At 37.3% G+C, this 13540-nt stretch overlaps 1 protein-coding gene across 1 annotated transcript; it reads left to right on the forward strand.

Moving 5' to 3' along the window:
• Positions 1–9519: 9519 nt before the first annotated feature.
• Positions 9520–13479, forward strand: LOC113015426 (low affinity immunoglobulin gamma Fc region receptor II-like). The gene is made up of 7 exons (XM_026157467.1): positions 9520–9550; positions 9766–9810; positions 10016–10273; positions 10354–10599; positions 11310–11443; positions 12803–12854; positions 13418–13479. Exons 1-7 carry the CDS (start codon positions 9520–9522, stop codon positions 13477–13479), a joined length of 828 nt encoding a protein of 275 aa, XP_026013252.1.
• The last annotated feature ends 61 nt before the right edge of the window (positions 13480–13540 follow it).

The raw sequence follows: 13540 nt of genomic DNA on the forward strand, positions 1-13540 counted from the left end.
GCTGGCCTATAAAGCTCTGAATGGTTTAGGACCAAAATACATCAGTGACCTCCTAACCCAGTATGAACCTTCCAGATCCCTCAGGTCACCTGGATCCGGTCTTTTATCAGTTCCCAGAGTCAGAACCAGACACGGAGAAGCTGCATTCAGCTTTTATGCTCCTTATATCTGGAACAAACTCCCAGAAAGCCTCAGATCAGCTGAAACACTCAGTTTATTTAAATCCAGGTTGAAGACTCACCTATTCTCAGCTGCATTTGAATAAAGCACCAAATCCACACTTTTAAGCTTAAATTTCAAAACTTACACTAACTACTGATCTTATCTATTTCTGATTTTATCTGTTTTGATCTTATATACTGTTTTGTTCTGATTTTATCTGTTTTGATCTTATATACTGTTTTGTTCTGATTTTATCTGTTTTGATTTTATATACTGTTTTGTTTGTTTGTTTGTTTGTTTGTTTGTTAAGTGGGTTTAGAGCTCTGGGTAGCTCCCCAGCTGGGTCTAGACTAGGTCTAGAGAGTATTTTAAATTCAGGGAATTTAAAATAGAAAGTAGCTCGTCCACAGAAGGACTGGTAGCTCCCCTTACGATAAGGGTTCAGATCGAGCGAACAGGTGTGGGATTAGAGCTCTGGGTAGCTCCCCAACTGGGTCTAGACTGGGTCTAGAGAGTGTTTTAAATTCAGGGAATTTAAAATAGAAAGTAGCTCGTCCACAGAAGGACTTGTAGCTCCCCTTACGATAAGGGTTCAGATCGCGCGAACAGGTGCGGGATTAGAGCTCTGGGTAGCTCCCCAACTGGGTCTAGACTGGGTCTAGAGAGTGTTTTAAATTCAGGGAATTTAAAATAGAAAGTAGCTCGTCCACAGAAGGACTTGTAGCTCCCCTTACGATAAGGGTTCAGATCGCGCGAACAGGTGTGAAATGTGTGTGTTTAGTTAGTTTGTTTGTTTGCTTGTTTTAATCAATTTTAAATCATGCTTTTTATTTGTTTTTGTTTCTAATGTCTCTGTAAAGCACTTTGAATCACCTTGTTGTTGAATTGTGCTATACAAATAAATTTGCCTTGCCTTGCCTTGCCTTGCTGCAATCTAGTGGTTACTCTTGGTATTGCAACGTGCTGCAGCCTTATTAAACTCTAAAACTCCCGCGCCTGTGGGCATGTGGCAAAATTTCAATTATATGTGATTTCATTTTCCTCTTTAAATTGTCCTCTAAAGTAAAGATACAAGAGATTGTTCTGCCCAATCAATTTTATCACTTCCAACTAGAAATCTTAATTGGTGTGTTTTGTTTACTGACAGAGTTCTCTGACTGATTCTGCTTCTCTTGGGGGGGAAACAAAAACATTTTTTACATCCAGCCAGTCTTACTATGGCATTAGTTTCTGTAATTTCTGCAGCCAGTCACACAGAGACTCAGAGAGGCCACACCTCAGAGCCTGACTGACATAATTACATTACCATCATGCTTCTTGCATCATCTATCTGTTTGCTTAACAGTTCACTGATTATTTCTTGGTGTTGTTTGCTGTATTTATAGAAACAGATGCATCATGATCTGTGACTCTATACTGTATTTGTGAATAAATACGTGACCTGTGATTTTCATGTTTTCATATTCAATAACTGAAATAATAAATAGAAAAACAATTATTTTCGTATACAATTGTTTAATTTCAATGCCAATGATTGGCTGATATGTCTGACTGTATGTATGTATGACTGTGTAGTTGTGACTGTGGCTCTGCTGCTGTTCTTTGCTGAAAGTTGGTCTAGCTCAGACTTTCTAACTTGTGTTCAGCTATGTGTAAATGTAACTGTCATGAAACAGAAAACTGTTCATGCAATGATGAGAAATAGATCAATGAAACCAGTTATCACACTACTTCATACATACTTCATACTTCATGTAGTTAATGAACAATTCACTGATTCATTCATTTTGCTGCTAATAGTGACAGTCTTAAGAAATTAACTGTTATCAAAGAATCCTGGCCACCAATTTATTCTTTATAAGATATGTCGTCGAACCTACTTAACTCCTCAGAAGAGATTCCAGATGAAAATGACGTCTCATCCTTACTGCACATTCTGCTCGACTGCTACTGTTGGAACCTTAATGCACTCTCTATGGGACTGTCCTGATATGTTCTTATTCTGGGGCAAGGTAATAAAGTTATTGTCATCACTGACAAATATCAGTCCTCCTGTCGAGCCACTGCTACATCTTCTGCTTGATGACTCTAGGCTTCCAATGACAATGAAAGCTCGCAAATTGTGGCTGGCAGGCATAACTGCGGCCAAAAAACTAGTGGTTCAGAAGTGGCTACCACCACATGATCTCTCGGTGAAACAGTGGTTACATGCCTTCTTAGATATCTTGTACTTAGAACTATCCTCAGCTAGGGGAACCCATGCAAACAGTCCAAAACTGGCTAAAGGGAATTAGAAAGACCAAAAGGTTGCTCAGAAATGTGCAATAGGAAGTTAATACATGTTATTCTCTTTTTGTTTTAAATCACTGATCTATTGTACCCTTCTCCTTGTTCATTATGTTAACCTGTAGTGTCAGTGAAATGTCATGGTTATGCTGCAAACGTGATGTGTGTGGGGGGGGGGGGGGGGGGGGGGGGGAGGGACTTAGGGTTTGGGGTAATGTTCTTGGGAAACCCAATATGTTGTATGTTTGTGGTGTGCTGTATAAGACAGTTTACCTTTGTTCTAAAAGAAAATAAACATTGCATTTTTTTAAAAAAGAAATGAACTGTTGATGAAATGATCTGCTGTTTCTACAAATACAGTGGAACCCCGACTTCTGAAATTAATTTGTTCCTGACGGTCTTTCGTAAGTCGAAAATTTTCATAACCCATCTTGCCTTTTGAGTGAATGATAGGCTATAGACTCATTGCTAACTGCAACAATAATACGTTGTTCAAGTGGAACAGCGAAGCGCAAGTACGAAAGCCCAGGGGTTGTCACATGATTCAGAAGGCATTCTGGGCATTCTGGGCTCAGCCAATTAGAGTCAGCGGATTTTGTTACGCGGGCACTTTGCCGTAACACGGGCAGAAATATTGCCATTAAGTGCCTTCATAACTTGAATTTTTAAAAATTAAAAAAAAAAAGTTAAATGGGGTACATCGGGGTTTCACTGTACCTTTTTTAATCCTTCTTTTCACTTTGCACATAACTGATAAACATCTGCTCTGTGCCCACTGCCGAACACAGTGTGGTCTGTAAAGGTCAATGGAAACTCAACTTGACGTAATGGAACTCCCAACTTAAAACCATCTGTCAGTCCAACTACACAAATCACTTCTAAATTGCTCTTCTCATACATGTGCATGTATGACTGCAACCAAACCACAACATTGTTATTTCTCCATCCGTAGATTCTGTGGTGACTTTGTCTTTGTTGAAATGCATATTTCTCCTATTGTGTGTTGTTTTGTGTCTACAGTCGTGGCCAAAAGTTTTAAGAATGACACAAATATTAGTTTTCACAAAGTTTGCTGCTAACTGCTTTTAGATCTTTGTTTCAGATGTTTCTGTTTTCAGTTTTATTTGTCATATGCAAGTTAGCACAGGGTCAACATTGCAATGAAATGTGTTTGATGAGCAGCAGTCACTCAGCAGCATGGTACAGTAGAAGAAAATATAATCAAATAAAATAATAAAAAAATAAAAAAATAGAAAAATAGTAAAGAGCAAAATATTAGAGAGATGTGGTAAAAGAGAAAAGATGACTAAATATATATGTATCTATAAATATAAATATATGTACACTAGTGATTAAATAAGAAAATCTTGAAAAGAAATATGACGGGGGGCAGATGGGATATTGCACAGGAATGAGCAGCAGAAAATTACAGTATTGCATTTTTAAATATAAATATCAATAACAATAAAGTGGAATGACCAGTGCAGATTAAAGTGAAGCTGCAGGGTAGCTTCTGAATGCGTCCTGTGGACTGTGTTGTGTGTGTACAGAGTGATGTACAGAAATATAATGACAAGCACGTCATACGTTTCAAAGGCTTTTATCGACAATTACATGACATTTATGCAAAGAGTCAGTATTTACAGTGTCGGCCCTTCTTTTTCAGGACCTCTGCAATTTGACTGAGCATGCTCTCAATCAACTTCTGGGCCAAATCCTGACTGATAGCAACCCATTCTGTCATGATCACTTTTTGGAGTTTGTCAGAATTATCTGGTCTTTGTTTGTCCACCTGCCTCTTGAGGATTGACCACAAATTCTCAATGGGATTAAGATTTGGGGAGTTTCCAGCCCATGGACCCAAAATTTCAACGTTTTGTTCCCCATTTAGTTATCACCTTTGCCTCATGGCACGGTGCTCCATCGTGCTGGAAAATGCATTGTTCTTCACCAAACTGTTGTTGCATTGTTGGAAGAAGTTGCTGTTGGAGGGTGTTTTGGTACCATTCTTTATTCATGGCTGTGTTTTTGTGCAAAATTGTGAGTGAGCCCATTCCCTTGGATGAGAAGCAACCCCACACATGAATGGTCTCAGGATGCTTTACTGTTGGCATGGCACAGGACTGATGGTAGCGCTCGCCTTTCTTCTCCGGACAAGCCTTTTTCCAGATGCCCCAAACAATCGGAAGGTCAAGGTCAAGGTTCTTTGTCACATGCATAGTTATACAAGTACAACACAAAAAAGAGAAAGAGGCTTCATCGGAGAATATGACTTTGCCCCAGTCCTCAGCAGTCCATTCACCATACTTTCTGCAGAAGATCAATCTGTCCCTGATGTTTTTTTTGGAGATAAGTGGCTTATTTGCTGCCCTTTTTGACACCAGGCCGTCTTCCAAAAGTCTTCGCCTCACTGTGCTTGCAGATGCGCTCACACCTGCCTGCTGCCTTTCCTGAGCAAGCTCTGCACTGGTGGCACTCCGATCCCGCAGCTGAATCCTCTTTAGGAGACGATCCTGGCGCTTGCTGGACTTTCTTGGACGCCCTGAAGCCTTCTTAACAAGAATTGAACCTCTTTCCTCTAAGTTTTTGATGATCCTATAAATTGTTGATTTAGGTGCAATCTTAGTAGCCACAATATCCTTGCCTGTGAAGCCATTTTTATGCAACGCAGTGATGGCTGCACGCGTTTCTTTGCAGGTCACCATGGTTAACAATGGAAGAACAATGATTTCAAGCATCACCCTCCTTTTAACATGTCAGCTCTGCCATTCTAACCCAATCAGCCTGACATAATGATGCCTTGTGCTCATCAACATTCTCACCTGAGTTAAAAAGAAGATTACTGAAATGGTCTCAGCAGGTCCTTTAATGACAGCAATGAAATGCAGTGCAAAGGATTTTTTGGGATTAAGTTAATTTTCATGTCAAAGAAGGACTGTGCAATTCATCTGATCACTCTTCATAAGATTCTGGAGTATATGCAAATTGCTATTGTAAAAACTTAAGCAGCAGCTTTTCCAATTTCCAATATTTATGTGATTCTCAAAACTTTTGGCCACGACTGTACATTTTATACACTTGAAATAATAAAGAAAAATGTCATTTGTGACAAGAAAAAAAAAATACTGTAGGGGGCAGAATTTTACAGATGTGAAATTAACCTCCTAGGACCTGGCGTCAACATATGTGGACATCACATTTTGGGTTGTCTAGACCTAAAAACAAAATTTTTTCTGATATCCACTTATGTGGACATTCTACTGCCACTGTTCTATCAAAAATTAAAAACGAATGTCCTCATATGTGGATCTCATTTTTGTTAGAAACAAAAATCAGGTAAAAAAAAAAAAATCGGGCAATTCTTTGTTTTTACATTTATGAGGTCCCAATATTCCCAAATATCAAAGAGAAATTAAAAATGATTTCCATGGAAGAATTCGGGTAGGAGGTTAAATCACGGTTTTAATGTTTAATGGAAGCTAACTTTAAACACTTTTGCAACACTTTCTGTCTATTTTTAAGTCATATTCATTTATATATATATATTGTTTTTTTTGGTTTTTTTTACATATTGTATACTCTCTTTCAGTGGTTTTATTAACAGTTCCAGTAGTTCTGGCAATACGGAGTTTTGATCCTGGCTTAGACTGAGTATTTTTGTTTAGTCTGTATCATGTTTAGCATGACTTTTATCAGTCTTGCCTTTCTGATTGGTGATTGCACCTTCGTTCAATTCCTCAGTGTACAAAGTCTTTCCCTCCATCTTTGTAGAATCATTCATTTAGTTCTGTGATTGTAACTTTTCTCTGATGTGCTTCACTTATTTGTTTTCCCACATCCTTCTTTCTTCCCTGGTTCATTGTGATTGTTTTCGGAGTGTGGTTTCCTTGCAACTGTTGAAATTTGTTTGACTAGTTTACAAAGATGAGTTTAGTTTGTAGTTTGTAGCTTGCCATCACCAGTGTGTGAATGTGTGTGTGAATGGGTGGATGACTGGATGTGTAAAGTGCTTTGGGGTCCTTAGGGACTAGTAAAGCGCTATACAAAAATACAGGCCATTTGTAGGGGAATACCTAACCATCAAGCAAATAATTAAGTCTTCTGTTTTTAAAGTTACATCAAACACACGAAAAAATCTGATAGTAAACTTAAGCTTAACCTTTGTACTGTACTCAGATAATCCTCAGAGGCTCTGGACTTGTACATAAAGATATTATATTTGGTCCTATAGAAAGTTATATATTTAAAAAACATATACTCTCTGGTTACATTTACTTGCATAAATGACTCTGAATTACTTTATGGTAAATAACACACTATTTGGCAAAAAAACAAAACAACAAAAAAACAACAAAAAAAACAACCTTGTGAAAGAATTCCAGATTGTTTATTCAACAAGTGACAAACTTTGACCTTCATCAGATTTTATTTAATTGTATCAAAGAAAATCTCATGTTCTCTTCATGCAGCTGAGTACATTCAGTGTTTAACCCTTTAAGACCTACCATAGAACCAAGTCTGCCAGAGCTTATATTATATTTTAACATGCTGTAGAGCCATTTTTGGGAGCATTTCAAGTTGCTATACATCAATACAACCATTATAGCCCAAATTTTAATAATATGTATGCATTAAGTGCATAGTAATTACACAAATTGCAAAAAAAGTGCAATAAACCAGTGCCCAGTGCTGGGTAGTAGTAGTAGTGCTGAGGTCTGAATCTGAGGGCAGCTGCTGTAATCACGAAGAGAAGAGAACCATCACAAACTGAAATATAAAGTTTATCTTTCAAATCTGAAATAAAGCTGATCCTTCTCTGTCCTCACACACTTCAGGATCTGAAGTTCTTATCTTACATTTTTTCAGTTCTATGGCTCTGCTGACATATCAGCTTTTTATAAAAAACAGAAAAAAAGTCTTATATACACTAACAGATTTTCCAATATAATATTTACCTCCCAAAAGTTCAACTTTGGTCTCGTCTGACCAGATCATCTTCTTCCACCTGTTTGCCATGTCCCCTACATGTGAACAAATTTGTTCACAACTTTTAGTTTGTGTCAGAAGATGAGCATTCTGGACCAACTGCAGTCTTGCAAGGCAGGTCTGACTAACTCCAACATATAAAGAGTGTCATGGAATTGCTATGTGGAGGCAAGAAAAGAACCAAGTGCAGACTCACGGAAAGATAACTAAACTCAAAAATCACTGCTTTATTGCAGGCCTAACGGCGAAACAGAATATCACACTAAACTAGGGAATGATAAACTGAGACACGAGGAAACACGGGGAAAATCACACAGCTCCAGGGATGAGACAGTGACGACACGACACTAAGCACGGAGAACACAGGGCCTTAAATACAAAAGACAATAAAGACACAGAGACCGAGGGAAACAAAAGAGAATACATTAACCTGAGACATGGACCTTCAAAGTAAAACAGGAAATGCACAGACTGAACTTACAGACACAGAGTCGGGGGAAACACAGAGACACAGAACAAAAGGAGCTCAAAATATAACCAAAACCCTACCGCAAAGAACATGTAAACAAGAATTAACCTGAAACATAAGATAATAATAACCAAAACCAAAAACCACTGAGTCAAAGACTCAGTACCATGACAAGGGGTTACAATTGTCCAACTGGGATATAATACCATATTTTTCGGACCATAAGGCACACCGGATTATAAGGCACATTAAGCGAAACAAAATAGTCAAATAAGCCAACCGTGGTCTTTTCCCCTGCCATATGAACCTAGAGATTATTTTATCCCACTCCTGAAATTGTTTATCAGTTATTTCAACTGGGAGTGTTAGGGACAGATAAAGCATCCTAGGCAAAATATTCATTTTGAAATTTAAAAATATGTATTAAGTTCCATCTTTTAATATCCTCATTTATTTTATAACACAAAGGTTTAAAATTTACATGATATATTTTAGAGAGATCTTTAATGATATTGTAACGATGGTTAAGTGTTATTGTACAGTGACATGTTGGTTATCTCTGCACACTGTTGTTGTTCCTTTAAGATTCATGTTTGGTTGTGCTGCAGGTGGTGTGGAGGAAGGGGAGGGGGGGACCTGGGTTCTGTGTTATGTGTGGGTGCCAGGCTGAAGAGAGGTGTAGCACGAGGGCGCTCTCCCCTGAGTTAACAACCCGCTTGCTTATGTGCCGAATAAATGGACAAACTGAGACCCAACCGTCTGGTTCTTGTGAATGTTACAATATTTACTCCAGGTTTGCTGTTTAGTTTTAGTTTTTCCCAGTTCAGGTTATCTTTAGTTCTGTTTTTGCCATCCCTGCCTTGTTTTCTGTTATTCACAATAAACCTCCCTCATGTCTCAGTATGTGCCTGCATTCCTCCTCTTTCTTACACATCACATCAATGAAATCTTGATTATGGTGACCACAGAAGGATCAACAGACTGAAAAACTGCTAAGATGCAGGTAAAATGTCAAGAGTTTCACTGGGTCAAATAATTTTACAAGCAAAGAAACAGGTGAACAACCTTCTGATGGATAATACTACTTGTTACAATGCTGTTTTTTTCCCTACAAAATATTAACAATCTATATTTGAAAAATTGTGATAGCAGGTGAGGCAGTCGTGATAACAGCTTAGAATTAAAAAATAATTAAAAATTAAAAGGGCAGCTCTCCGATCTTTAATTAAATTATCGGTAAACATTAATAATAATATTTTTAAATGATCTGCAGTAAATAATGAAGCCATCAGTAAGTCAATATTACATTTTTTCTTTTTTCAGTTTTGATAAAGAGTTTAATGTTATTAAATGTATGTTAACATGCTAGTACATCAAAGTATGAAGGTGACCATGAGAAATTATACATGACTGCACTGAAAGCAGTCTGTATTTTTCTCCTGATCTGTGGGTAACTCTCTTAGATAGTGATCTGAAACACTGTGGGTAACTTGAATGCAACGCAGCTTCTTTGAAAACTATTTTTGTTTAGCATCGCTTTAGCTGCAGAAAGAAACCACACAGTAGAACCCCCCATGCTCACTGTCAGTTGTCCACACAGTCAGCAGCACAGCATCATGGATGTCACAGCTCCGTGCATCAGACTGTGTAAGTGTCTATTTCCACATGAAAAATAAGCTTCAGCTTATTTATTAATCATTATAGCCACCATTAAATAATAGTAATTATTAAATGCCATAGATTTAATAATTAATTTGTCTTTACAAATTTGTTGTACAACTTATAAGATGTTAAAACACATTTATCAGCAGCTGTAGGACTCAACAGAATATTTGTAACCTGTGGCTCTTTGGTCTCTTCAGTGATGAACCTCATGATCCTGCTGTGTGCACATGATCAAAAAGTTGGTGAGTGTCATAAGTTTCCTCATTGATCTGAACACTGTTCATGGTTTTTTTGTTTGTCGGAGCAGACAACGTATGAATGTATGAATAGTAGGAAAAAAAGTATTTTTAGTGAACATGTAATTTTGCGCAAGTGATGTTTTTTCATTGTTTAACAAACAGTACTTTTATTACAAGTCTGAAACTTTCTTTTTTTTCTTTTTCTCAGATGCAGTTTCTCTTCGTATCGCTCCAAACAGATTGCAGTTCTTTGAATATGAATCAGTGATATTTTACTGTGAGGATGCTGTTTATTGGGAAGTTGTGCATAATTCCAAAGGGAAAATAAACTCATGCAGTCACAACGACCAGGGAAAAGCAGGATCATTGTGCATAATAAAAAGTGTGTATCCAGATGACGGTGGAGAGCGCTGGTGTAAGACTAAAGGAGCAAACAGAAGCGACAGCATCAACATCACTGTTACTGGTAAGTTTGCACCGGGACAACATTTTGTTTCAAACATAGTTTAAATAAATTTCAATAAATCTCAGATTCTTGTCATTCAGCTGGATCTGTGGTCCTGGAGAGTCCTGCTGTTCCTGTGATGCAGGGTGAAGCTGTGACTCTTCGCTGCAGAAACAAAACTGCTTCCTCCAACTTCACCTCTAATTTTTATAAAGATGGAGCTCATGTTCACAGCAGCTCCACAGGATACATGATAATCCACAGAGTTTCAAAGTCAGATGAGGGACTTTACAAGTGCAACATCTCAGGAGGTGGACAGTCACCGGAGAGCTGGCTCAGTGTCACAGGTGACAAACAGTAGTGTTTAATGTCCACATGACACAAAAATTCCATCAATACAGTAAAAATTCAAGATCTATGGATGCTGTCAGACAAACTCATGGTAAAAACCATGTTACCAACAATTTATCTTTAAACAGGGGTGAAAATCTTGGTTCACTGATGTCAAATTGTATTTTGTAACCATTCATTTTTATTCATGTGACAAAATCTGCATAATTACATTTGATTAACAATTGCTATAGTGCAAAAATGTAAGCGGACAGGACACATTTACACGGACTATATTTTAAAGATGGTCTCAGATTCTGTGATTTTAAGGTTAATGTACGACTCTTGTAAAGCAATAAGTCTGGGATTTTGGCTGTCTCTGCCACCTTAACTAGATTAGTCTTTTGTTTAAATAATCATATGTCATATATATCATATATGATATATTATAAATGAGGATAGTACATAATTAGCCAGAAGAAGAAAGAAGTCACTTGGATGAGTGACAAAACATTTCTCCCATTTAAAACGCTACGTCCAGATGAACACAATCAACCTTTTGGGATATTTAACCAGAGCAGAGACAGTCATATTCAATCAGTCAGTCAATTCAGCAACAGTGTATTGAATATTGTTTCCAAACTGTTATACAAAATGCATTTAACACATTGAAAGTTCACTGTGTCTCACAAAGTAATTTCTATCATCTCTGCATCCCATCACACAGCAACTGTAACCAACCACTCCTCAGAGCCCAGCTGTCATATTTACCTCATCTTACGAAATGTCTTCACTCTGATGATGGTGGCTCTGCTGCTGCTTTTTGTGGGACTTCTTCACTTTAGGAAACTCGGAGCTACAGCTAACTAATGGTTGCCCAACTATAAATGTCACTGTGACACAAGAGAAAATGATTCAGCTACTGAAGAAAAATAGAAACATCAAAGCTAAAGAGTTAACATCACATCATGATTCATCTGGATACTCAATGAAGAATTTTGCATGCTGTATTTTTAAGCTTTTAGCAGCAGGTGTATGATGTGCTGTGACATCTTTAAGAAGTTAAAACAATAAAAAACAAAATAAAAGTCATATATGTAGAAACATTTTTAAGACAACCACCATAATTCTGACAAACATCTGCAAAATTACTGCAATATTGCTACTTGTCTAGTAAGATACTTTCATTTGTGTTTGTTTTTGTGGACACAAGTGAGAAGTATGACGTTTTATGTACTAATATGTGTCTCACTTTTATCTGATTGTATTTTATATGCTAAAAATAATAAATACATTAAACAAAGATTTGGTCATATACTTAATTAATTGCTTTTGCAATGCAAGGCATGTTGGGCTGGACAGTAGATAACTTTAAAACATGCCTTTCAGGTGTTTTTTTTTTTTTTAAATTCTTTTAAATTGGCTGTTATGCATTAATTTTAATGGTACAGTTAACTTGAGATCAAGTTAAGGTTGTGAGTAATTTTGATCCACAAACTACAATTTGTAAATGTTTCACAATAAATTTTAGCAAACAGCAAACCTTGCTGTTTTCAGAGGGAGAGTGCAATTGTTGTATTTCAGTGATTTATCTTCGGTTATACTGTCATACACCAGCATATGTGATCAAAGGTACAAACCAGAAGCATGAAAATGCCCATTGAAAGACAAAGGCCCACAATGCTTTCTGCTCTGAAGAACGTATTTGCATTTGGAGAGCTGCTTCCTCTGTCTCACATGCTTGCAAACAGTTATAAAAATCTCATTATTTTTACTTATAGGTGTCACGGCTGCAGTTATTTGTTCACTCAAACATAAACGTGAAATGTAAAGTTAAAGTTAAAAAACTAAGAGTAACAGTGAACTTTTAAATCTATGGTCAAGTGCTTTAACTGTGAAAGTTCTTAATAATTATTTATGAAATTGTCATCATCTTTTTATTTGAGGTTGCCAGAGAAAGAACTTTTGAAGAACCTGGTAGATCTGAAAAGATCTTAGCGTAATGGTGCAGGGGAGCATTTCTATGCACACTTTGCCCCCATTAGTACCAACTGAGAATATTTAAAAAATCACAGCCTACCTGAGTGTTGTTGCTGGTGTCCACCACTTTACGATCACAGTGTACCCATGTTGTGATGGTTTCTTACAAGAGCTCAAATCATCTCGCACTGGTTTCTTCAATATGAAGATGAATTAACTGTATATAAATGGTCTTCATAGTCGCCAGATCTCAGTCCAATAGAACACCTTTCAGATGTGGTGGAAGAGGAGAGTAATATCCCAAAGATGAATAAACATAACAATAATAATAACATTAAGGAGAAGAAAAAATAACTTTATTTATCAAAGGAAAGTCTGATACAGCTCATCCGCTATTTGTATGAGAACTAAAAAGCCTGATGGCTGCAGGGCCGAATGATTTTCTGCGTCTCTCTGTTTGAAATCAGAGAAAGAGAGGAGAATTCCAGTACTGATGTGTTTGTTGTTGTTTTCGTTCCATAAAGATATTATAAAGTAGTTCATCTGTATTCAGGGACCAGTCTAGTTTGTTTTTTAGGTTTCCTTGGGGATTGGGGATCTGTAGCCAATATGTCTGTTCAAAAGTTATACTATATTAAAGTGATGTTTTCAATGGTCATTGCCATAGGAACAACAAATCTTAAACAGATGTGTATTGAACATGCACAGATCCAGAATAGCATTTATTTATCTATAGCAATATTAAATGCCCTGTGACTGAGTGGCTTCAATGATTTTGGTGATTTTCTGAGTGCCTGGGCTAACCCTCAAAGAGGCTTAAAATGTTCACTATTTTTGTGATGCGTTTCTGCACAGTTCACCAAACTGAGCACAGGAAACAGGAACCAGTCTACAAGCTGCATCAAACACAGCATTAGTCTGAACTGGTTTGTTGTTCCGCCCACTGACAGTGAACTGAAACAGTGAGGCTTGACTTGA

This window comes from Astatotilapia calliptera, chromosome 3 (genome assembly GCF_900246225.1).
Source record: "Astatotilapia calliptera chromosome 3, fAstCal1.2, whole genome shotgun sequence".
Classification (NCBI taxonomy): Eukaryota; Metazoa; Chordata; class Actinopteri; order Cichliformes; family Cichlidae; genus Astatotilapia; species Astatotilapia calliptera.

Bases quoted from the DNA above. Each gene is read 5' to 3' on its own strand.
- LOC113015426 (XM_026157467.1), top strand. From the start codon at position 9,520: ATGGATGTCACAGCTCCGTGCATCAGACTGT. The intron at 10,274-10,353 runs GTAAGTTTGCAC...CTTGTCATTCAG, and splicing joins CATCAACATCACTGTTACTG to CTGGATCTGTGGTCCTGGAG. The intron at 11,444-12,802 runs GCTAACTAATGG...TGGTCTTCATAG, and splicing joins TTAGGAAACTCGGAGCTACA to TCGCCAGATCTCAGTCCAAT.